Raw genomic sequence first — 25191 nt, forward strand, 5'->3', positions numbered from 1 at the left:
TAACCACAATGCACCTGAGTCACTCAGTGACATCACTAGAAGCAATTTATTGGATTTCATGCAGCTTCTTCTGGAGCAAAAAAAATACTCCCTTTTTTCACATATCTACAAGTACTCCCCTAGACCCGTAAACACACTTGAAGGTGTAAAACCGAGAGTTATCCTTGCAGAATAAAAGGGGAAGTAGAATACCGTGCACCTGTGCACCTGTTGTCAGTCAGTCAGTCAGTCTTAATGTACGTTGCATGTATCCCCAAAAAACGTTCGGACTCATTTTAAAGCATAAATTAGAACTTTATTTTATTATTACAATATTACAAAAAGAGTAGCACAACTCTCACGCTCTTGCCTCTTATCTGTCATACAGAATGACACAAAAGAAAGGCTTCTGGACCTTCTTCCATTTCACAGCAATAGTACAAGAAACAAAGAAGAAAATAAAATTTTAAATAACAAGCAAATCAAGTATTATAAATAGTCACAACTGCAAACTGAAGCTTTGAAACTTGGAAAAAAAACGTTACAGCTCAGTAACTACACATTGCTAAAATATATAATTACAAAATATTAATCCTTTTTCTTGCTTTTCATAATAAAGAATCTCTAAGGAATTGCTCTGTCTATTCAACAAAACTTCATCAAAATAAAAAAGACCAGGAAAAAAAAAAAAAGAAACCAAAAATTGCTGTTTCTGTGTATCCTCTCCTTCTTCTTTCTCCTCATTATTTGGGGTTTTCATTAAAACCATGCTCATTTTTCAAGGGAAGTCCAAGGACCAAACACTTAAGGCTTTTTAAGGGCTGTTAGGGAGTTAGGTGAACAGAACATGGGCGTCATTGTGTTTTATAGACACACACACTCTCACGTACACGCACTCACACTCGCCCTTAACTCTACTCACATCAGCAGGCAACATTCACACACAATCTTTAAACTTTAAAGTTACAGTAGTCTAGTAGGTAAGCCAGTGTACAATAAAATAAACAATGCATTTGCTGTTTCACTTTAAACTTAAAACATCAGTTTTGTTTTACCTGATCTTGCAAGTGATCAATTTGGTCTTTCCGAGCAGACTTCACATCAGAATCAGTAGCAACTACACATAACTTAAATCACTTAAGTTCCCGCTGTTGGGATCAAAACTCTGGTTAGGCTCGTAGTCCGATTCTACTTGACATTAGTAACACTATTATTTCTTCTACTCCAGAGTTTTGTCCTCATAACTAACTATCCCCCTCTCGACACCTGCAAAACAAATAATCTCAACATTCAAGTAATACATTTGTCATGGTAACAATAACGATCTGAAAAGGAAACAAACACGAAATGGCACATCTTCATAATAACAGTGTGTCCTTGTTAACCTGACTTTGGCCATTTTAATGTATGAGAGTTAATCTGTCATGACTTTTTTTCAGCACTAAACATTTCACAATCTTGTTGCCAAACCTTCCTGGCATTGACAAAAAGTTTTTTTTTTTTTTCGTTTTTTTTTTTTTCAAACACCTGAATTCATTGCAGCATTTTCAGCGGGACAGAGCATTATCTTTTCAACATATCTGCTCCCTGCTGGATCTTTGCTATGTACAAACAACCTGATTACAAGTGTCCTTATCTGACAGAGAGGAACCAGTCTCGAATAGCACAACTATACAAATAAATAATTACATTTAAAAAGAATCAAAACCTCTGTGTACACGTGCATACAGTGAGCTTTTCCTGCTGTACTTTGTAGTCTCCAGTGTCTGATGGCTTTGCACTGACACAAGATCGTGACTCTCTCTCTGTCCTTAAATGATTGTGTTTAATCTTGACGTGACAATGAGATCTGAGCGTCAACACCAAAATGAAAATTTGAGTAAAACTAATCAGAACAACAAATTTATGACATGACCCTGTAAAAAAAAAACATCCATCAGCCGATGTTGCTTTTTTTCAGTGAGGGATCTAACCTTCTTACATGCATAAGAAAACTTAACCGATAGTTCTGAAGTAGAAATAACACAGGATCAGTTGAGATCCAGGCACACAGATAGTACAACAGAGTAGAGGTGGGAATGACACACACAGTACAGATGTGTATACACACATACACACACACACGCATAAAAAAGTTCCCTAAAGTGCCAGGTCAAAGCACTCATTAACAAAAATAAAAGCAGCAATTGATCACTTGCAAGATTTATTAAAAAACAGAAGAAAAAAAAAAAAAGAAAAACTACTGTTCTTCATTAAATATATTAATTTACCCTCTTTAACATTAGCGGTCATTTGTTTAAGTTAACAATTTAGTTTTATTCATGTGTTTCCTTTCTTAAGACTAAACAAAGGGGTTTTGATAACTGTCGTGTAGACAAGGCCATAGCTTATCTGTACCCTGGGTGCTGGATGAGAGCCGTTCTGCCATCCCCAACCTCTGGACCTACCCTGCTCAGAGGAGGTCTGTGCATCTTGCCCATCATTCCGAGATTCTGATCGCGGAAATAGGGCGTCTGGAAGTCCCCACCCAAGTAATCTGCCGTTTGCATCAGATTGGTCTGGGCGGAGGAGGAGGTGGTGGAGGAGCTCGTTCCCAGCCTGTAATGGGGAGCCCCAGCGGGCCCACAGTCTAGCGCGGTGCACCCTCCTGGGCCCGCACCGTGGAATGGCATGGCTATGTCCTGAGACCCGGAGCTATCACTGTTGGGTGTGGGGAGGATGCTGCTGTTCCAAATGTGGGACTGGAAGTAGTGACCATTAGTGTAGTGGGCCATGGGCATGCAGTTGTTGTTGACGGGGGGAGAGGGGGTGGGCCTCTCTACGGGAGGTTTCAGTGTGTAAGGCTGACCCACACACACCTCTGCAGGGTAGCCCATGCCCTTAAAATGGAAGGCGGGGTCCCTGGAAGGCTGCTTGCAGAGGTGGGTCCCACCGTTCTGAATGTGGGAAATGTGAGCCAACTGGTGCTGATTCCAAGAGCGCATCTTCTGATGCTGGGTGTTATGTTGCAGCTGTTGTTGCTGCTGATTCTGTTGCGGATGCAGATGCTGCAGGTGGTGCTGCTGCTTGAGATCAGTGTGGTTGGAAGGCAAGTGGTTCATTGCAGCCAAACTATGCGGTGGGTGACCTCCCACCAGGGCGGTGGCTTTCTCTTGAGGGCCAATAATGCAGTTGGGCGGGGGGAAGCCAGGGGTGGCAGGGTTGCTGTGCATGGACACCCTGGAGCAGGCGCTGATGAGCAGGTTGCGACTGATGGGGCTGGGGTTGGCGATCTGGCCCTCGCACATGGAGGTGGCTCCTGCGCCTTGGGCACGAGCTTGGCAGAACTGGTTGATCTGATGCACTATGGTGCTCAGGTCGGCCTGGCGGCCCTGGTGCAGCCCAGCGGCCATGGAGAGTGGAATGGTTGAGGTAGAGACGGTAACATTAGGCGGAGCTTCGCCATCCGGCAGCTTCCTGCTCCCCTGCAGGCAAGGTGGCGGCTGCTGCTGAAGGTGCTGTTGTTGAAGCATGACGGTCGGGGGCCCTTGTGGGTGGCCAAGGGCTGGATGCTGGGACAGAGTCTGGAGTCTGGGTGGGCCCTGAGGATGCTGGGCCATGGGGGGATGGTGTCTGAGGGTCTGGGTGGGACCCTGCTGCTGAGGGAGGGGCATCTGTAGAGTCTGAGGCGGGTCCTGTTGTTGGAGGGGTAAGCTCTGCTGGAGCCGAGGAAGGTTCGGCAGAGGTGGGTGGTGGTTTAAAGTGCTGGTTGAAGCCACTTGGTAGGATCCGGCGGGAGGGTTCATGATGACTTCAGGGTGCAAGCGAGCCCGGCTGCCGTCAAAATCTTTTAAGATGCCTTTGACGGTGGGCACCTTGACGATGGCGAGGAGGCCTGTCTTGGCACTGGCCTGAGACGAAGGGTAAGGGCTGTAGCGCTGGCCTGACGTATCCAGCCCGTTCACTGTACGGCGCACGTGGTTTCTCTGGGGGACCTTGACACTGTTGGGGAAGATCTTGATGGTGAGGGGGTTGTTGGCAACTTTCTTAGCATATGCATCCAATTCTGCAGGGGTTGGAAACGGAGCGGATCTCATCCTTTGTGTGGTGTCCCCTGGGGTGGAGGACAGGACAGGTCAGAGTTGAGACAGAGAGAAAGCAAGAAGAGACAGAGTTGGGGAGATGAAGGGCATGGTTAGAGAGGAACACTGTGTCAGACAACTTAATCGAGGTGGAAGTGTATATGGCCCAAAAGAGCACATCAATTGTAATCTGAGCTGCTGAGGGGAACCTGATTGGACAGTGATCTCATATTCCATACCTTGCTGTTTTTCTCCTAAAACCCTCGCAGACTCTATCTCACGAGGACAAAGAGATTTTCCAATCTCATTCTCAGCTGAATTATTGCGGCCGACACATTCCAAGTCCGATATCCAATTTTGTGGTGGCGGCTGTGACTTTGAGGTCAGGAGCTTTTAGTGGCCTTAATTGACGTGGCATCCGGGCAAACAATAAGAATGCGTCTGGGGGAGGGGGGGCTACGCTGCTTGCCACTGAATCACAAACTATACAAAGAATAAGCAAGGCAGAGATGGTCCCCCGTGGCTGCTTTGGGGGGGAAGGAAAGAAAGAGATAGACGCAGAGAGCAGAGCTCCATGACAGCAGACAAGTAATCAGACACAGCAGCAACGTCTCTGATCTGCGGGAACACCTCCCAGGCTCGCAGACATTTGTTACACCTGCTAAGCACCGTGGCTAAATTTAACAATGCCAAAGTGACAATGTGAACATGATTATGTGTTTGTGCATGTGTGAGCGCGAGAGCGCGTTTCATTTATGAGCCTGTTTAAAACGAGCAGCAGGATCACGCAGGTGTCGGCTGATATGTCAGTGTCTTGTACATAATGTGCCCGTTTTCAGTCTGGTGGATATGACTGCGTGTTTCATTTTAACGCAGTGTGCCCTCTTCCACTTTTCTTCACCAACACAATAAAAGTCAGCGATAATCGTTTTAGAGAATGACAGGCTCTTCTCCCTGCCTTCCTCTGTCTCTCTGTCCACATCACCACAACCCTGCCAGTCTGACCTACTTACACCACAGCTTTCAGACTGATGGACATGAGTGCAGCTGATCTGTCGGAAGGATCACTGTTCTGACTTGTTACTGAGCTACATAAAACATTTTTGTGTGTTTTTTTAAAAGGAGGAGAGATTTTTAGTTCAGGTAAAACAGATGTCATCATCATAGCATATATGGGCTACTTCTCTCTGTTGTTGAGTGAGTGGTAATTTCTGAATTGCTGGCAGAGGTCTCTGGTTTCATGCGGCCGTGGCCATTATGCTCAGTCTCACAGCAGACAGACTGGGCTTGAGGGATGAGGCACAGAGCTGAACCGCGAGCACTGACACGGCGGCACCAAGAATTGTGCCAACTGGCTAATTAATTCCCGCTTTATTTGTGAACAGGAAACAATGGGCAGCGATGTGCGGGGCCGGTATGGGGCGGCACACAGGGGGCTGCCTGTGACTAAGTGTTCAGCCTGCTGATGGCAGCCTCATTAATGCAGGGGTCTGGGCCAAGGAGCTGGAGCTCGACACCCGCCATCACTGAGGCCTAATGTCTGTTGCTGAATAAATGCCAGGGTAAGCAAACACAGATAAATTAACACTTAGACACCGACTCACAGACATGCTGAGGATGGACTTCTTCTGTCAAACACAGGTAATGATGAATGATGGTTAATGAAAAGATGTTTTTTTTATAGTGACTTAGAGGCAGACTAAATAACAACATAAGCAGTTTGATGGTTAACAATTAGCATACCCATTTTTCAGGGTATCAACAAGTTTTATTGAGTAGAGCCAAATGAAGGTTTAATTGATTTATCGATTAGTCGATTGAAAGAAAATTATTTGCCAACTATTTGGGTAATTGATTAATTGTCTTAGTCATTTCTCAAGCAAAAATGTCAAACATTTGCTTGTTTTGGCTTCTTAAATGTGAGGATTTGCTGCTATTCTTTCTCATTTATGATAGTAAATGAAGAGTTTGGAGGTTCTGGACAGCTGATTGGACAAAGAAGCAACTTGAAGAAGTCACTTTGCTCTGACATTTTATAGACTAAATGATAAGTCGATATCATAATAATGAAAATAATCATTAGAACGCAACAGTACAATAGCATATAATATATACCATTTCAAACCTACGTTTTGATAAATGCAACTTGTTTGCTGTCAGCATTCAAGATATATTTAGCGCCTGTGAGTTCTGGCACAGCCTCCTTGGTCTTCAAACCTTGTGTCAATGTAGCTGTAGAAAGGGTTGTAAGTAGGTGGAAAGAGAGTACCATCAGTTGTTGCAATGAATAAAACATCCTCTATCATTTCATGAGAATAAGATCTTCTGGATGAAACCAGGATTGTGGACAGCCTGAATGAATGTTAAAGACCACAGTGACTTTAAAGGGAACATCTTATTTCAGGGTTTGCTCCGGGTTCTGAGAGGTGCAGTAGAGCTGTGTGGAGATATAAGTGTACATACTAAGCTAACATGGAAGAGTGAAGTAGGGGTTATTAATACAGAGACAAGAACAACTTTTAGTTTCTGTATAGGTTTCTAATTGTGGTCAGGTTATGATAATTTAGTCCTAATGTCACAAACTGTTCTCGTCATAGACCCGAAAGAAAATGTGTTTTATTATGGACAGACTTTGTTTAGCAGGAAAAATCCAGAAATGTGGACATTCTAGATAATGAGACATGTGAATTCAAAGGGAATCTATGTAACAATATGTTAAAAAACAAAAACAGAAAGTGAGATCTCCTCTTTTTCGATTATAAAGCAGGTCCAACTTCGGCTGAGCTCATGTTCAGAAACTGTCTTTAAACGAACCGTCAGAACTTTTGTGAGGTTGTGATGTCACAACTATATAGTCACTGCCCACAGTCACGTCCCCAGCAGGCCCAGGGCTGCAAAAACACTGGCATGGCTAAGGCAGAAAGAAATCGGGTGGTGCCTGCTCAGGCCTATGAAAACTGACAAATCAGGCACTAAAATGGAGTGTTGAGACAGAGGATGTTTCTACAGGTGCTGCAGCAATGGAATGAGAAAAAATAATGTGATTTTTGGAACATTAGGCTTGTAAACTATCTCTAGTAGACACCTAAAATAAAAGTAAGAACCTAAAAAAAGGGGCATAATATGGCACGTTTATTGATGCTAGACTGTGGATTTCTTTGCGAAGGACTCGGGTAAGATTTTCCGTGACAAAAGTCCACAGGTTGTGACTTTATGCACATTCTCGAGTACGCCTCTCTCTGTTCTGCTAACGGAGGGCAACAGTAGCCAACGTTACTTTAGAGTCCACTAAACTAATGCAACAACTGGCTTCAAGCATTTCGCAGAAGTTCCACAGAGCCCCTTTAATATAATACCTGAAATTAATAATAAATGAATATTTATGTATGCAGGATCTTTCCTCCCATTATAAGGCTTAAGAGCAGCACTCGTGTCATTTTGGGCATCAACTAAGCCAAATGAATGTAAAATCAATGTGGAGCATCAAAACTGGATAACTGACTTTTCCTTGATCTAGTGGCTGTAGTTAGTCCCAAGTGGACTTCTTTTGATAGTTTTCATGAACGCTTTCTGTGTCTATCTGCTCGAGATTTTCCATAATTTGTACACAGTTGTCAAAAGGGATTTGAAATTTCGTATTTTTCACAGAAAAATCTTCCTGATGCCCAAACTCTATGCCAAATATGTTCACCTAAGTCTTCCACAAGACTTGAAATAACACTGGTATGTTTGGTTTTATATTGTTATAGAGGGACATTAAACAATGTGAACTGTTAAAGGTCGAGAGAAACATGGCATTCCCTTTATTTTAGATTGAGAAATAAAGCAAGGAAAATGGCAGTGAGCATGTAACTGTGTATAGTGTTATTTCTTTGCCACTGGCACTTCTGTAATGAGTTTTACACTTTAGTAAGAAGACCCAGGCAAGTAGCAAAGAAAGCAATGTCAATGTCTGGAAACTGACCAATACATTAAATTGGAAAAGGGATTATACATTGTTAACAAAGCTTAGGCAGGCATTTTGGGATAAAAAAAAGTTTAACAGAACGGCAGTAAAAAAACATGTAATGAAATCGGTAAATTGCTGTTTAGAGTAGTTTCCCCTAACAGAGGATCAAATCGACCTCCTGCTGTTTATGTCTGTTTAAGGGATCTGGCAGCTGTTGATTATGTGTCCTAGTAAGCAAGTGTAGCTTATTAGCATTTCAACCTTAACCTGAAACCTGGATTAGTTGAAGAGCTTAAAGCATCAAGGGAGGGTTAATGAGGATATGAGTGAAGTTTGTAGGCGGCTGCGAGCATATCATCTCTCAGATCTCCAGCTAAGCACGTTCCCAGGAAGGGAACGGGTAAGAGGCCAGTCTGGCCATGCGTTAATTACCCCGCTGCTAGCTAGCTAGCTGGAACACAAGTGCACAGTCAGCAGGCACTAATTAGGGTTTCTTTTATTCAAACTACTGTTTTTATTGAACAAGGTTTAAGCAGCGGGGGGCAGGGGCTCATGCTGCTGTAAATTGCGATTTTCACACAAGAGCAGGAAATTAGGTCTGAAGCTTCGGCGTCAAATTAGACATGTGAATCTGGTTTCTCACGATGCCACCTCCTTACATTTTTACAGGCATTTGAGCAGAGCATCCCATGCTGGCAGACCTTTGAAAAATGAATAATATTATAAGGAGGGGAAGAGAACATGGTTGCTTTTGATCTCAGTAGGGACTGAGATGTGAAAATCAGCCGAGTGGCCCAGCTGTACTCGCTGTTTGTTCTGCCTAGAAGAACTGAGAAGCAGGGGCCACTTTGTGGTTCTTGAGTCATCCTGCCTGGAGTATGAGGCGTCTTCTTCCTGACCCACTGTCTCTCTGCGTACCTGATCTACTCCTCCAACAGCCTTTACATTTCACAGCCATCATCTGCTAACAGTCACTCCCTCATGATAAACAGAGCAGCTGCTCTGGCCTTGCCTCTGACAGCAACCTGCAAGCTCGTAACTTTAAATGACTCTCCTATGCACAGATTCACCCACACGAGAGGTCGCAGAGCATGGCGAGCCTGGTGATCTAGAGTTCTCTGTGAAAACAGAGGGAGGGGAAAGTGTCAAAGACAAGATACTGTAACACAAGACTGAGTAGCTGCAAGGATAGTGCACAAAGAAAGGCACACAAAATGGAGCTAATTATGCTAACTCTCCATCTGAGCCTTTTTTTTTTTGCTGAGGGAACTTGTCAGTGTGTTGAATAAAGATTGCAAGTGACAACTAGTCTGTGAATTTCACCTAAAAGCAGTCAAGCGCCTCTCTCATGGAGTTAAGCTGTCAAATGATCTTCCATGCTGGGTGAACGACGGGGCTCTGCAGAGACAACGAGTCCTGTGGGCAGCCGGGAGGGTTGAGCCCCGGTTCTGGCTGTGTGTGGCAGTGCACAGAGAGCTGGAAACACAACAGCCGCACAAACCGCAGACATACAGACGGTGCTCTAAAGTGGTCTGATAGTTGACAGCATTTTTTTTTCTTTTTTTTTCTCCTTTTTAGTTCACTCTTTCCTATGGCACTTTGATAAAAATGATTTAGTCTAAATGAAAAACAGCTCCACAGCTTCTGATGTAACACCGTGTCTGTTAATGACACTTTGAAGAGCAGATTAAAAGGAAGGGCATTATACGAGAATGACGAGGAGAGAAAAAAAAAATGGATTGAAATTACACTTCTATGACTGGCCGTGCTGTGAGAAGCACGCTCCATCACCAGAATGGATTGCAGCGCTGGCCAGAGAAACAAATTGAACTCGGGTTGTGCCTCGTGCTCTGATGTGCCTTACAGTGTGTCACATAAAGGAAGAGCAAGAGAAACAGTGTAGCTGACGGCTGCACCATGTCACAAGCCTGCCTGAGTGAGGCAACAGACGTTGGCACTTAGCAGACTCCCTCACGCTCGCTGATCTCCTGGGGGTTGGCTGATTACTGTGATTCTGAAATTACAGTCTTGATGAGCTGGAGCATTTTACAACAAAAAAAAAAAATTGCTGCAGAAATGGGTCAAGCCGGGGCCGAGCTTCCTTTCCGAGGAACAGGCAGGAGCATAAGGAGACGTAGACTTTTTACGATCGAATGCATCAAGCTGACCAAATGGATGGGCCATAATCGATGTCTGGGAAGTGATTGATCCCTTTTGGTATATCTAACAAGCTCGCTGCAGGAGAGATAAAGAGACTGATGGTATAGTGTATGCAGTATGACATCACCGAGGCTAGGGCTGGAAGTAACGATTATTTTCATTGTTGATTATATTCTCGATTAATCAGTTTGTTGAATGACAGAAAATGCTGAAGATGACGTCTTCAAATGTCTTGTTTTGTTCACAACCCAAAACCCCACGGAGACCACACATTACTACAGAATATGAAGGTTCTAAGAAGACACAAATGAACATTTACACTTTAAAAAGCAGTGAAATGTGACAAGTTACAACAGAAAGACAACAACTTCTTGCCTCCATTTCCATTCATCACTTGTCTCACATTAATCTCCTCCAATCCCACTGATCAGATCCAGATCCTGCCTTAGCTCACGCTGCCGACTTCAACTCTCCATTTGTGCTGCTGCCCCTCACACGGCAAAGAGTCCAAGTTTGTCAGCAGTCGAGTTGTGAAACTCAAACACATTGAATAAACTGGGCCAGCTCTGACACGTCGGCCATTAAACCGGGGGCAGCAGATTGCGTCTTAAATTCGCTCACATTACAAGATCATCAGGGCAAAACCGCTCGGCCGCAATCTGTCTGTGAGTCTGACAGTGACCGACTCCTCCTGATGGTGAAAAGTAACCGAGATGGTTGAATCTAACACATGAATGTGGCGATAGCACTTCAGTACGCACACGGACTGCACTCATGTGGCAGACAGATCTTCAGGAGCCATGAGGGAGTGAGAGAGGGAGACAGTTCACTGTTCATCAGCAAATTAATGGCGCAGTTCATCCTAATTTCCCTTGAAGACAGATCAGTGGTGCTGGAGCACCAAAATATTCTCTCTCTCATTCTGGTTTTAACACAAAGCTGCAGAAGAAGAACCAGGCCAGGGCTGGCATTGGCATCTGACGCGGGGCGGGCAGCAGGATTGTAACAGCTTGGTTTGTTGTGTGGGATGGCGGTGGTGGTAGTTAATAGTGCGTATGTGTGTGTGTGGGTCTAAGGATCAGTACTTACATTTCTGAAGTCCAGTGTTCATCTGCGTGTGGGGGAGAAGCTGGAGGGGGAGGTCACCTGGCCCTGGCAGACAGGCCAGCATTTCACACAGACACTAATGCAACATGGGACACGCACTTCTCCTCACACTGCAGAGCGAGAGAGAGAGAGGGAGGGAGAGAGGGAGGGAGAGGGGAAGAGAGAGGGGGAGAGGTCAGCAGTCAGACATAACTGCAAGGCAGCACATGGTGCGTGGTGATACAGAGGCTGGGTCCATACTAATAGAACTCTGTGGCCGATCCCCGGCGGCACAGGGCTGAGGGAGACATAGTTACCTTTCAATTAGAAACTGATTCACACCTGGAGCATCAGGTAAGGTGACATTTGATGCCAATAACAACTTCAATTAAACATCAAACAGCTGAAGTAAAACGGGCAGACTGGGCCTGAGGGCCTGGCAGCTTTAAATCGACTCAGTCCCTCCTCCACCTCCTCCTCTTTGCCCTCCATGTTAGCCAGCTAGTTGGACCCTGCTACCTGCACTTTACCTCTCCGCCTCAACTAGACCATGGCGGAGGAAATTAATGACTCCTGTACACTCGAAAAAGAACACAGTCGGGAGGCCTGGCGCTGACAAGTTAGTGAGTCTCTGATCGATACTGCGGTCCTTCAGACCTCAGAGAGGCCTTTATTTTGGGGACATTAAACAATGGGGCCGCCTCAGCCTGTGCTGAAAAGAAACGAATAAACAGGGCTCCAGCGACAATAAATGCCTGCCACTTTGTGCAATAACCTGATGTAATAGAGAGGGAGAAAACGTTAGCCATGCTCCACTTGGCTTACTGCTGTATTCAAAACACCACAGATGCTTGCTTAATCAGCACTGAAGAACAGTCAGGGAGCAAATTAAGTCTACAGAGTCCGTGCCCTCCCCTTTTGCGGCATGGTATCAGAAGAGGGCGGCAAGTGTGCGCAGACAAACGGCGTCTATGAGAGAGGCAATTACCCACAAAACAACCTTGGCGTGCCTGTCTGCTGTAGGGTGATGGCTTAAAAGTGTCTTCCCCCCCTGCAGGGAGAAGAGACAAGTGGAGGAAAGAGTGACAAAGCGAGAGAGAAAAGTGGAAAGAGAGAAAGACGGGTGGCGGGTTTGGGGTGGCGGGGGGTTGCTGAACTTGCTTTAAAAAGCAGGAGCTCAAAAAGGTCAGGATGACAGCTCATTTAAATCCTCCCAGCGAGAGGAGAAAAAACAAGGCTTAATGAAGCTGCCAGTTCTACACAGATACCTGGGAGCGTTGCACCTTGGGGTGCTGCAGGGGCACGGCGGCAGGGGGGAGGAAGGGAGAAAAGGGTAGAGGGAGAGAGAGAGGTGGGTGGCGGAGCTGCAGTCTTGAGACAGATCTGAGGACTTGGGGGTGTTGGTGCTGCGTCACCCTTTCTGCTACCCAGCCTCCCACTCCTCTCATCCTCCACCCTTTCCCCCAGCTTTCTGATTTACAGCCTGGACCACCATATGGCAGCAATCCCTGCCCTCGATTCAGGGTGTCACCACGCATTAACTTTAATTGGCCTGATATGTTATTCTTTTCCCTCAGCCTTGGAAGGATTTTAGGTACATAGCGCCTTGATGTCAGCAGGCAAGATTTCCAGCTCTCTCTCTCATTTATCAGGGTGCCAAGATTTCACACAAAGATGCAGGCAAACAGGCAGGTTTGGGGTGGAGGAAAAAACTAAATATCAAATACAAAAGTGTCTTTGCTCTGGATTTCAAAAGCGGAACAGTGGCAAGAGAGTGAAATGATGTGGGGAAAAAAACAGAAAAAGCTCCAGAGGAAACTGTCAGTTCATTTGTTATAAGAACACACACACATATCAACACACTACAGGCAAAAAAAAAAAAACAGCCAACAGGCCATCAGCCCACCCCCTTCCTGCCTCCCCCACAGCGCCCCTGAATGTCAGAAAGCTGTGCATTGGGGAGTGCTGCGGCAAAGGTCAGTCTATGGTAATGCCCCAGCTGACACTCTGCTTTGCAGCGCCGAGCAGGAGGAGATGAAACCAAGCAGACAGACGCCTGACGTCTACTGACTCGCGTATCAGCACCACTGCCACAGCGACTTCAAATATACATCACACGCCAAACACTGGCGCTTGCTACAAAGGCACCCGCCCCCACTGAGGCTTTTTCAACACATGGACTATTTGTATCAGGAGCTGGATGACTACACCTGATTGAGTGTCGAGTCCACACAGGGACTGAGCTCACTAAAATTGGAGGTGCTCCTCCTCAGGTCGTAATCGGCACGTGACAGGCTCGGCTGCGCGTTTCTGCTGAGCCCCGATTGCCCTCTGACCACCATCCAGAGGTTTCAGCCTGATCTGGCCCAGAATAGGGCTGGACTCTCCATCCAGCCAGGCAAATAGGTGGCCGAGCAGCCTTTGTCATATAGAGACACAGCCCCTCCTGTCCTAAATGGAAACAGAGTTGTGTCTGTGGAGGCCGAGCCGAGCCAGCTGGGCCGGCCTGTGGAGCAGGGATTGGCTTGGTGGAGTTAAGCCAGGCGTCTCACACTATCAGCCCCGTGCAGACAGACACCACAGGGTTCTCAGAGTATTACGGGGCCCCCGTGACTCGGCAAGTCTCCACCAGCTACTTATAGAACCGTAATAAAAGTGTGCGAATAACTGTGTGGCTTTCATTATAGACAAATAAAGACGAGCAGACAAAGCAGGACTTGAGCAATTGATGTGCATGGCTTGTGTCATGTGTCAAATTGCTCCCATAAAAGCTGACCTATATTTTTCCCTTTTCATTCCTCATGGGGAAGGAGAAAAAAGAACGCCATCGGAAAGTAAAAAAAAAAAGTGCAAAGAAAATGAAGAGAAAGAGGAACAGGATAGACGGAAGCCATTTAGGAAATTGGACCAGCTGACTGCATTTATGCCGAATCTTTTGATCAATATCCTCCTCGTCAACTATGGTCTGCATTTGTTAGAAATTTGGGACTTGCATCAGGCTAATTACATAGGAAATTATCTATTAAAATATCCAGAAGCGGTAACACATGAGGAAAAGTGCGGATTGTGCACCAAAAATAAGCTCATTAGAAGGAAATGCGCACAACAGTATTAGTGGGGAAAAACAATAAAGAAAAAGGAAAACAAGGTGAGACGGTATGTTTGGTCGCTGGTTGAATATTAACAGCTTTTCTATACCAATTAAAAGCTAAAGCAATTAGGAGAACCAAGTCACCATGTTGTACATTGCTTGTGCTAACGGCTGAAGGAGAGGAGGAGTGGAGGAGAAAGCAGGCTGCTGTTATTTTAATTGCATGTTTACCCCCAGGTTATGGGTCTGAAATAGAGCCAAGAAAAAATGTTGCAGCAGAAATTCAATGCAACTTCACAGTGTTGATTCTCTCAGGGACAGAGAGAGTGAAATTACTTTTCTTTGCAAGCCGAGTCTGAATAGGAGGTAAAGAAAGAACCAGGAAGAGGAGAGCGGCTTTTTACCCGTGAATACCAAGCCAGAGCGCTCTGTCAAAAGAAATGGGGAAAAAGCCTTGGCTCTTAAGCACGTTAGTGGAAGAAATGACACATCAGTGTGGCCTTCATTAGCCCATCAGGCTTTACAAACAACAGAAGTAAAAAAGGATTTCTGTTGTTAGCAGAGGGCCACAGGCGTGTGAGGCTACGACAGGCTCGTTCACCGCCTCACACAATGGATCCTGATGACTCCAGCACATCCCGAGGCGTTTGGGACGGGCCGCTTGCTTTTTCAGTCACTAGAGAGCCCTCATCAACCCGGACTGTTATCTCACAGCGAAAAGGGAAAGGGCGAGAGAGAGTGGGAGACGGCCATGATAGCGAGGGTGAAAACGAGAAGGCATCCAGCCCAAGCCTATAACTCGCACACAAATTGAGAGTCTGTAAAATAGTGGTTTCCAAGTAGTGTCAGGGATAAAACTGTCAAACAAGGAAACTGCTGCAGTAGTGTGGGAGAGAGGAAGACAGCTACTTGAAACTACTCTTCTTTAGAGGGAGGGAGGGGTCTGTGAAACAACTGGGGAAGCTGTATGAACGCTCAGTAACTAACTGATGAAAAAGTGACAGTTCCCTGAGGTGAGATGGTGGATATGGAGCGGAGAGAGACAGCATGCCCCTGGAATAATGCATAGGCCATAGTTGGATCGGCTAAATCTTTGCATACGTGTCAGATACGGAGAGTTGGCTTCACGATGAGAACACGGGCTCTTCGAGGAGCTGTGTACCATGAAAACTAAGAAAAGGAAGTATGTGGCCTCTTCTTATCAGACTGACCTCATTCCTCCTCTCTTGTCTGTACATCAGTAGTTCTCCTCACAACAGAGAAGATGACAGTAATGGTGGCGAGATGAGAGAATGAGAAGATATCAGGCGGTGAGTGTCCTGGCCTGGCCTGGCTATCTTTGCAGGAGCTATGTCATGGCCATTACCCGTCCATAACGTCAGTGCTGCTAGGACAGCCAGCCAAGGTCCATTCTTCAACTTAGGGTCAGTTTCACTAACAGCCACTTAAGCCCACTTGGCTTCCCGAAGAGCTCTACAAATGTGGAAGGTAGAGCTAAGTGTGCTCAGTCATGTCAAGCCTGGCCAAGGTCAGGTGGGCAGACGGAAAGGGCTGGCAACGCCGCACGCGTGGCGTCATGAATGCCAAAACGCCGGGGCCCCTGGCTGCGCAGTTTGACAGACATGTTTACACCTGATAGAAAATGCAGTGTGGACGGCCTGCCAAAACAGAGGGGATCCAAAGTGAGGGGTGCCAGCCTAGTTATTTATTTATCTCCTGCAAATCCATCCAGAGTGCAGCCAGAAGCTGGGCACGCCTCAATGAGGCATAAGCCAGCCTACTCTCAGACATGACAGTTTTAAACCGCTGGAGGGAGGAAAAAAAAGAGATCTGACATGTTGTAAAAGAGAGGCAAAGATCTCATGAAGCAGCTCCAGAGATGGGATTTGATTTACTCACACTCTTGATAAGCGTCATACTAATTAATGCTTAACACATGAAATTAGTCACATTAATCAAAAGCTGTTGGTAAATCATCCATGACAATGTTCGGGGGCTGTGCCTGTTCTTTTCCCAGCACTGCAATTAAATCAGTCTGACTTGGTAGTGACTTGTAAACTAATGTCAACAGGAGTAAGAGTCTACAGCCATGCTAGTGAGACTGTAGTTCAACAAAACTAACTAAATATTAGCTACAATGCTGACAGTAACAATGCTAACATGCAGCTCACCATCCTAGTTTAGCATGTGTGCAAGCTAACATTTGCTTCTTGCACTTAACACAATACAGAGCTGATTTGATGGCCACTAAAACAGAGACTAAGTCAAGACAAAGACCAGTATAACAAACAACATAAACCATCGTGAAGCACAAAATGTATCAAACAATTATTGAATACAGTGATGTGCCTCAAGACCAATACTGAGTACTAGGACACTACGTAATGTGGCTTGATAAGGAGTTCAAGGATGACTAAAGTTATTATAATTCATAATGAATTTCTGTACTAAATTAAATCCATTGAATAGTTCAACTCAGCTGAAACCACAGATGGTAACACGCTGGTGGAGCTTGAGTAAAAGTGAACATAAAAGATCACTACAATCATTAGGATACATTACATGTAGGGCAAAACGTGTCAATATCAGGTATGCCAATCATTTCCAACTCATTTTGGCCGATTGCCAATACCGATTTATGCACACATTTTTTTCCACCAAATTGCATCAAGTCTCTCCTGTGGTGCCGTTAACTAATTACTATGCCTTCCCTCATCTTGATGGCCCACTTGCAGATACAGATACACAATGCTTTGCAAAATCGACACATACACGGTGGGAAATAAGAAAACTACACAGTCAATGGTTCACGTCGCACGCACTTAATTAAAGCGATAATTACCGACCTGTCGTATCTGCAGAAATGTTGATTTCAGGCAGATGTCGATACTGAAGACATGCTGATATTATTGTGCATCCTTGATCAAATGGGAAGCATTATTACACAAATAAAAGTGGGAAATCTATCGATCAGTTGTTGAAATGTTTCACTGGAAAAGTGAAAGAAATGTCAAGGGATAAGCAAAGTCTGGGGACCACAAATGTCTTTACAAAATGTCATGGCGTTGCAGTATTACAGTCTGGACCAAAGTTGTGGACGAACCGAGGGACCAAAAGCCAAAAAACACTGCCATCTGTAGAGCCACACTGTGCTAGCTTGGTGCATCAGATTCGCCAGCTAACAACAGAGGAGAAACACAGGAATGAAAGAACCACGGATGACACTCTTTATCTTCTGAAGAAACTTCAGCCATCTGGTAACCATCAGATCACACAACTCAGAGACGTCGCTCATACATATGACAGCAACAGCGCCCCTTTCATCTCCTCAGTGGTGTTATCTTCACATATCCCCATATCACACCAGACAGCAATGTGCTGACTCACATGCTGCCGTGTCAGATGCCAGGACTAGGGTCTGGTCTAGGACCAGGATAGCTTGGTAAGAACAACAGAGATATACAGATACTACACTCCCATAAATGTACTCTCTGAGTTAAAGTATGTGCAGTGATAGAAATCTTCAGACTTCAGGCAGCTGGTTTTTCAAGTTGCTGGCTTGTGTGAACACTCAGTTATGAATCGCACAGTTGTGGTGGAGGCAAGATGAAGAAACCTAAACAAACAGGAGAGCCTGTATTAAAGTGTGTCTACAGCAAACATTTTATAACCAGTATTACTTGTAGACAAACACGACAAGAGCTCTGTAATTCTGACAACTCTGAACATTACCTAAAATTGTACAAAATAATTGTTCTGGAAATACACATTAGCTCTGAGCAAATTATGCATTTGGCCTTCAAGTGAAACAGAAATGGGTCCCAGTTGTCCATCAGAGGTTTAAAAGTAGACTTCAGAGCATGTGCTGACTATGTGGCTGTACGTCAGCCAGGCCTTCTCCCTGGTTAGTAATAACTCAGTGTTCTGAGAGCTAAAGCGCAGCAGCATTGTTCCAGCTGGCGGAAAAATGGGAAATGAAGATGGAGTGGTTTGATTTCATTTGTTAGCAGGTGCATCCATTTTGTGTTCTTCCCCACACCCACCTCGCTGCTCTCAGTCAAAGCGCTTATCAGAAATTGGACACCCCGGTGACAAATTGAGCCTGCGATTAAAGGGAGAAAGAGGGAAGCTTTGTTAAGTGCTGCTGATTGGGATCCCAGGCTGCCCTCACACATCAGAGGTGTGTTCGAGTGTGCGCGTGTGTGCATGTATGCTTGGTACAGAGCCAATAGCAGAGCTGACACCACCACCACCTCTTCTCCCATTTTCCCTCTCTCCAGGTGTTCCCACGGCTTACATTTCTGCTCCGAGTACTCAGCAAACAAAACCAAATCAATGCAGCTGTTCCCCCATCTCCCTCTCTTCCCTATGCATGCACACATAAATGCATAGGAACCTTCACATTTACATCAACGATTTTCCTTTTCATTAACTATGACCTCCCCTAGTATTTCCAGTGCCTTCTTATCGACATGCATGCTGTGTTTAACAGAGAAAAAAAGTTGAGTCTCTGTGAGCTTGTCCCACCCAGACCCATATTATTGACCCAGCATTAACCAGCCCTGGCCTGTTAGCGAGTGCGGCCAGGCTGATTTAAGAGGGGGGTCAGAGCAGCTCTGCTAGGCAGAACTGTGCGAACGCTGACTCTCACAAATCATCCTAAAAGGGCTTAACGCACAAAAACAGCTTCCAGTGTTACACAGGCCTGCTGTGAGAGATTTAACCGCTGTGCAATTATAGTAACTGGCCTAATATATATATATATATATATATATATATATATATATATATATATATATATACATATATACATATATGTATATACATATACATATGTATTAGCATATATACCATATTATATACTATATTACAATATATATATAACTAGTAGACACATATATATAGTATATATACACATATATATATATATATACTATATACACTATATATATATACATATATATTACCTATAGATATACACATATATATAACATATATATTACATATATATATAATAATACATAAATAGATATATAATATAACACTATAATATATTAATATATTCCATATATATATATACATATCTATATATAGATATATATAGATATATATATATATATATATATATATATATATAATATATAATATATATAGATATATAATATATATATCTATACATATACATAACATATATATAATATAATATAAGTATATATATTATATATATATAAGTATATATATATATATATATATATTATATATAACCATATATAATATATATTATCTGTTATGTATGTTATTTGTTATGATATATGTATATGTATATGATATATGTATATATATATATATTATATATATATATATATATATATATATATATATATATATATATATATATATTAGGCCAGTTACTATAATTGCACAGCGGTTAAATCTCTCACAGCAGGCCTGTGTAACACTGGAAGCTGTTTTTGTGCGTTGTCATAAAAGTAATTTTATATATATATATATATATATATATATATAATATATTATATATATATATATATATATATATATATATATATATATATATATATATAAATAAAATTACTTATGACAACAATTTAATCAAACAATTTAACCTTTTACTATTCTGCTTTAAAAACATTACCTTGGTTGCTATTAGTCTCATTTACTGCTTACACATTGCTCACATGCTAATGGTAAAGTCTTAACTGTGCCTTAAGAGAAACTGAAAGTGTGAGTGGTGTCTACATCTGTAAAAAGACCCTCAATTTTAAGAATCTAAATGGTGTAACTGTGGGCCACTCAATCTTTTATGGACACTGCCACAGAAAAAGGAAAGAGTGCATGGAGGCACATTGGTTCAGTTAGTAAGGAGATTACTGAGACACAGGTCTGGTGAATATATATACTGCAGCACTGAGAGGTGCAGCCATACAGGTCAAAAACAAATGTCTAAACGCCGATTCTGAACCCTGCTGTGTACATGTTCGATAAAAGCTGACCCGTCTCCATCCTGTGTCTATGCGAGGCTGCGAAGGTCAGCCGCCTCCATGGCAGCTCTGACATTCAGTCTGGCCTCCAGCGAGACCAAACGAGTCCCTCTCGCAACCACAGAGAAGCTGAAGAATAAAAGAGATCTTTCTACACTGGACAGGGTTGTGTGAGATGTGCTCCTTTGGCGACACACAAGACATTTGTGGTCTCCCCTTCATCTTCTGTGTATATGTGAGAGTCTCTCTGCCCACAGCTCTTTCCTCAGCAGACACCGCCGAGCAGCCAGTTGGTGACTCTGTGGAGAGTCGGGCAAACACGGGCCCGGCATGGCAAACATCTCACCTCTGTGTCTGCATGGGAACATCTGGCCCTCCCAGGCTCGCAGGGCCCTCCGTCTGTCTGCCTGTCAGACTGTTAGCCTGCACATATTGTTGTTGTGTACTTGTGTTGTCATGCCACCCGAACTTTCACTCCTACACATGTACAGGATTAATATACAAAAACAAACCCACACAAAGCAAAGCAAAAAAGCCAAATGTCAAGGAACAACCACAGCACCATTTTACGATTAGTTAATTACTGATTTTAGCCGCTTTGTTTGCATCTTGGCCAAAATATTTCTGATATGATGGGATGTCGAACAGAGCAAACTAAATAGTTCTAGGATTTGTTGACCAGTTTAGGTGGACTGAGAGTATGTTGAGGAAAGTAGGCCTATTGCCCGCAAACAAAAAAACAAGTCAAGTGCCCATATTAGCCCTACTCTCCTTCCTCAGCTGTCAAGCTAACTCAAGTAGCAGGTAGCAGTTGCCACCAAATTGACACCTATTAATCTGAGGATAGCTAACAGGGGCTTCATCAGACAGGTCAAATGTTCGCACGCAGACTGTGAAAACATGGTGCGACAAATACAATTTTCCTTTTCATTGCATTTCAAGCAGTCTTTTGCAATGTATGCATGTTCATACTGCGAGGATGAAAATACAATTTCATGGTCAGCACCAGGTTCCTAAATCGAGACCTGCCAAGCTTAAAAATCGCATAAAATCATTATCATCAAACTCATCCATAACCTTGTTCAACAGATCCCCTTACAAGGTACCTTTTGTAATAATTTGTAGTCATTCTCGTATATGCATAGAATTTGGCCAGTAAAAATATTCTTGGCTGGTGGATTACTTTTCAGCCAATCAGACAAAAATTTAATTTCCGACACTTTTCAGCACCAAAGCAAAGCAATAAAAAAAGTTCTGTTCCAGTATTGATACCCGAGCAACTTTATCGTATTGACTACATTAACATTTTAAACAATACCCTGCCCTTGATTTAACTGTAGTTTAAGTCTGATCCAGTTCTGTGCTCGCTGCTGCAGATATCTACTGGTTTAAGTATCAGTACTAAAATTAATCTTTAACTAATTTTTTTTTACTTGTAGCGCGTGGGGCTAGTGCTGAATGCATAAAGCTTAAATCACAATATTCAATCTCGTCTTCTCGCCTGTACCAGTGAGATAGAGTCATATGAGTAATAGAGTTGGCCCAGATGATAAAAAACTCCTTTTCCTATCGCGCTCTCTCTCTCTCTCTCTCTCTCTTGCATCATGCCCGCTCATACAGATCTCCTGCGGCCGTCCAATGATTCAAGACTGATGAGGCATGCTCAAAGGTCTATGCCATTGAGCACAGCATTAATGCACCCAGCAGCAAATTTTTTGCCATCGACCCCCGTTCCCTGCAATAAGGACGGAGCCATCAATCAGGCCGAGATAGCCGACACTAGACACAGGCTGATGAAGTAGGGGACTTTGGAGCTAATGACAAATGGATCTCTCAGATATTGGTCACAGTATACTATGACAGTCCACCAAGAACACTTGACCTTTAGCAGAATCCTGAGCCACTTTTTGCCAACACTGTGCAATGCAAAAATGGAGAATACGCAAACTGCTGTTGCAGTTAAGAAAGTGTGGTTATTGTGTGAGAACTCCTGGGTCCAGCTGAGAGTTCAGCACCGCCACTCTCAGGGCTGCTCCTGGCCGACCCAGCCCTCCTCTGTTCTCACACCAAAGCTCTGGGAGTGACCTTCAGCAGTCCTGCTAGTCCTGCTAATTGGGGTCTCTACAGAGCACAGCAATCCTACCCCCGCCACACTGCACTGGAGGAGGGACTGGGGCAGAAGGAGGGAGAGAGATAGAAGGGGCCTGTGTTTTCTGCTTGGCGGGAAACAGAAAACAAAAGTAGAACATGGGCTTAAAAACGGAACGCTGAAATGCAGGATTAAACTTGATTAGCATTGAAGGGAAAACAGTAATGTAAAAAAAGTATTTTGTAACTTGGATGCTAAATATACAGTACAGGGCTGGGTGGGAAAAACATAACACCGACCAAAGCACAAATTCTCCAAGTCATGTTTGCATTAAATCAGAAAATGTGAATGGAACTGTCAGCTTTTAGAGTTCATTTTGAGAAAAAGTTATGGATAAAGTATTCTTTGTTAATTTAGACATTATAACATTTCACAGTATTAATAAAATACTATGTGATTAAAAGATAGACGTTTGGAGATAAATGCTTTATATTGACATACTGAACATGCCTCCCTGCAGTAACAACTCATGGTGAAAGTATTGATTATTAGTATTTCATTACTGATTAATTGGCTTTTTATCTTGAATTATCAATTGTTATTGTCATAAGAAATAATGCACAATGAACGTTCCTCAAGTCCCAATTTATGTCACATTATTACCCGACTGTCCGACTGACAGTGCAAAATTTAAAGCTATTCATTACCATCACAGGATTTCCTTACAGGTGAGAAGCTGCATTCAGGTAATTTCCTTAGGCATTTATGTTTTAAAAAATTACCTAAACAGAATAATAAATGATTTAAGAGCAGCAGAGGTGTTGTAATAATGTGAGGCTTTGTTGCCCTGATATCAAGCATGGATTAAAAAAGTGGTAAATTAGGAGAAATCATAAATTCTGGCAAAAATTAATTTAGAATTATTTGACACCCATCTCCTCACCTTTATTGTTTTACTGATTTCTGGCACAAGGCTTAGCAGTGCTAACCCAACATACAGACTTGAGCTGAGCTAGATATTTTTGAATATCACGATATTTGCCGACATATGCAATATTTTTCACAAGATCAAACAGCTGTTACTGCATCTTTGGGCCTTTTGATTTTGAAAAGAAAAATGCATGCTGGGCTGTGGTGGCGGCGGAGGCAACGTGGTCGACATTTGATGAGGTGGTAATGAGACCGGACTGGCAGAGGTTATTACAAGTTAATTGGTCTGATGTACCGACAGCACTTTAACATACAGACATGGAGGACTTAGTTTCTAAGAATAACACCAGCTCGCCAGATTGGCAATATATTGGGTTTGAAGTGGGAGAAAGTGGTGAGCCAAGATATTTGAATGAGGCCCCATATCATCTTTGATGTAAGACAATCACATCGCAACATTTGGATGGTACTATATTGAGGCTTGGGTGATACAACATTTTGTATATCACCAAAGCCTACCAAACAAAAACATACAGACCTAAAATTCTGTTTGTGTGAGGGCAAGAAGCCAAAACGTAGAAGAAAATGTTTTCAAACATATCTGAATACATGTAGAAGAGGCTTAAAAGTAAACGTGGGTCAGGTAGGTCAATCATATCGGTGTGCCCTTCTCAGGGATCATGGAGGAGACAGTGACACAGGTAATTCAGAGCAGGCTCAGACTGGCTGTAGTTCTGCACTGAGCTTGCCAACACATCATCATATCAGGGCCACTTCCTATCAGTCTGATCGGCACTCAGAATAAAAGGGGAAGAAAATATACAGGAAGTCATCCTGTGAAAACAAGATGCTGAGAGCCTATCTTTTGGGAAAGAGTCACCAAATTGTTTTTCAAGAATGCATTTAAGGGTAAAAGACTTCTCTGCAGGAATTGAAGCACATACAGTGAACCTGGTAACCATTTAAAGTAGATGTGTGATGGATCCAGTGAATGAGACTTTGAGCAAGGATGGCCATGAATAGAAAGGTCTGCATTTAATTTGCTAATCCATCATTCCAATTGTGCTCGGTAACAAAGGGAGAGGAGAGTGGTGGGGCATTCAGAGGCAATGGAGCATGCTGAGGGGTGCGTGTGTGGTTCTCCATGGAGCTAGCGAGGCCGTGGCCCTTGGCCCTAAAAGCCCGGCCAGCGCTGGGGAGAATGGGATCTGATGAGCTCAACGCAGGCAAGACTAATCCCTTCATGTCCAAAGAATTGTTTAACTATGTTTGACTGATTAACCCAAACCCCTCGATTCCACTTACAATCTATTTGTTCAATCAAGTCTCCTGCACTCATCATGCTGCAGTGTGTGGGTGGTGATGGAGAAAAAGAAAGCGGTGGAGAGAGAGACAAAGGGGGCTGCAAAACAATCCTTTTGGTGGAAGCACAGCAGAAGCAGAAGTCAAAAGGACAGCTTTTTTGTTCTACTTGCAATTCTCCAAATGCACACAGCACATGAGTTCCTGTGGACCAGCTGTTGCTAACATTCAAAGGTCAGAGAACTCTTTGCCTTGAGAGATTTCAAGTAGAGAGCCAGCCTTGGTGTGTGAGCACACTGGCTTTTTTTTTTTTTTTACCAGCTTCATGGGAAAAGGAAAATTTAAAGACACTCTCCCCTGCGTGGAAAAGAGGTTGCCAGGAAGATTAACCCAGCTTCCTTTTATAGCCTCTGACAAGAGGTTAAATCACACATTACACCGCCTGAAATGTCTGCTAGTAATTAGATCAAGAATATTACTCTCTCTTCTTCCCCTCGCAGACTGCAGCTGATCAAAGCCTAATGATGGTGTCAGTGCCATTGGCA

The 25191-nt window shown here is 43.6% G+C and overlaps 1 protein-coding gene across 3 annotated transcripts in view; it reads right to left on the minus strand.

Annotated features, from left to right (window-relative positions):
* Positions 1 to 273: 273 nt before the first annotated feature.
* The window catches only part of fam222ba (family with sequence similarity 222 member Ba), a 32865-nt gene continuing 7947 nt past the window's right edge, over positions 274 to 25191 (minus strand). For all 3 annotated transcript variants that reach the window (XM_030438144.1, XM_030438146.1, XM_030438145.1), the window contains exons 2-3: positions 11239 to 11366; positions 274 to 4072 (exon numbers count right to left, since the gene is read on the minus strand). In XM_030438144.1, the coding sequence (XP_030294004.1) occupies positions 2367 to 4072; positions 11239 to 11320 (1788 nt within the window). In that variant the 5' untranslated portion in view covers positions 11321 to 11366 and the 3' untranslated portion in view covers positions 274 to 2366. The remainder of the gene's footprint in view (positions 4073 to 11238; positions 11367 to 25191) is intronic.

Source organism: Sparus aurata, chromosome 13 (genome assembly GCF_900880675.1).
Source record: "Sparus aurata chromosome 13, fSpaAur1.1, whole genome shotgun sequence".
Classification (NCBI taxonomy): Eukaryota; Metazoa; Chordata; class Actinopteri; order Spariformes; family Sparidae; genus Sparus; species Sparus aurata.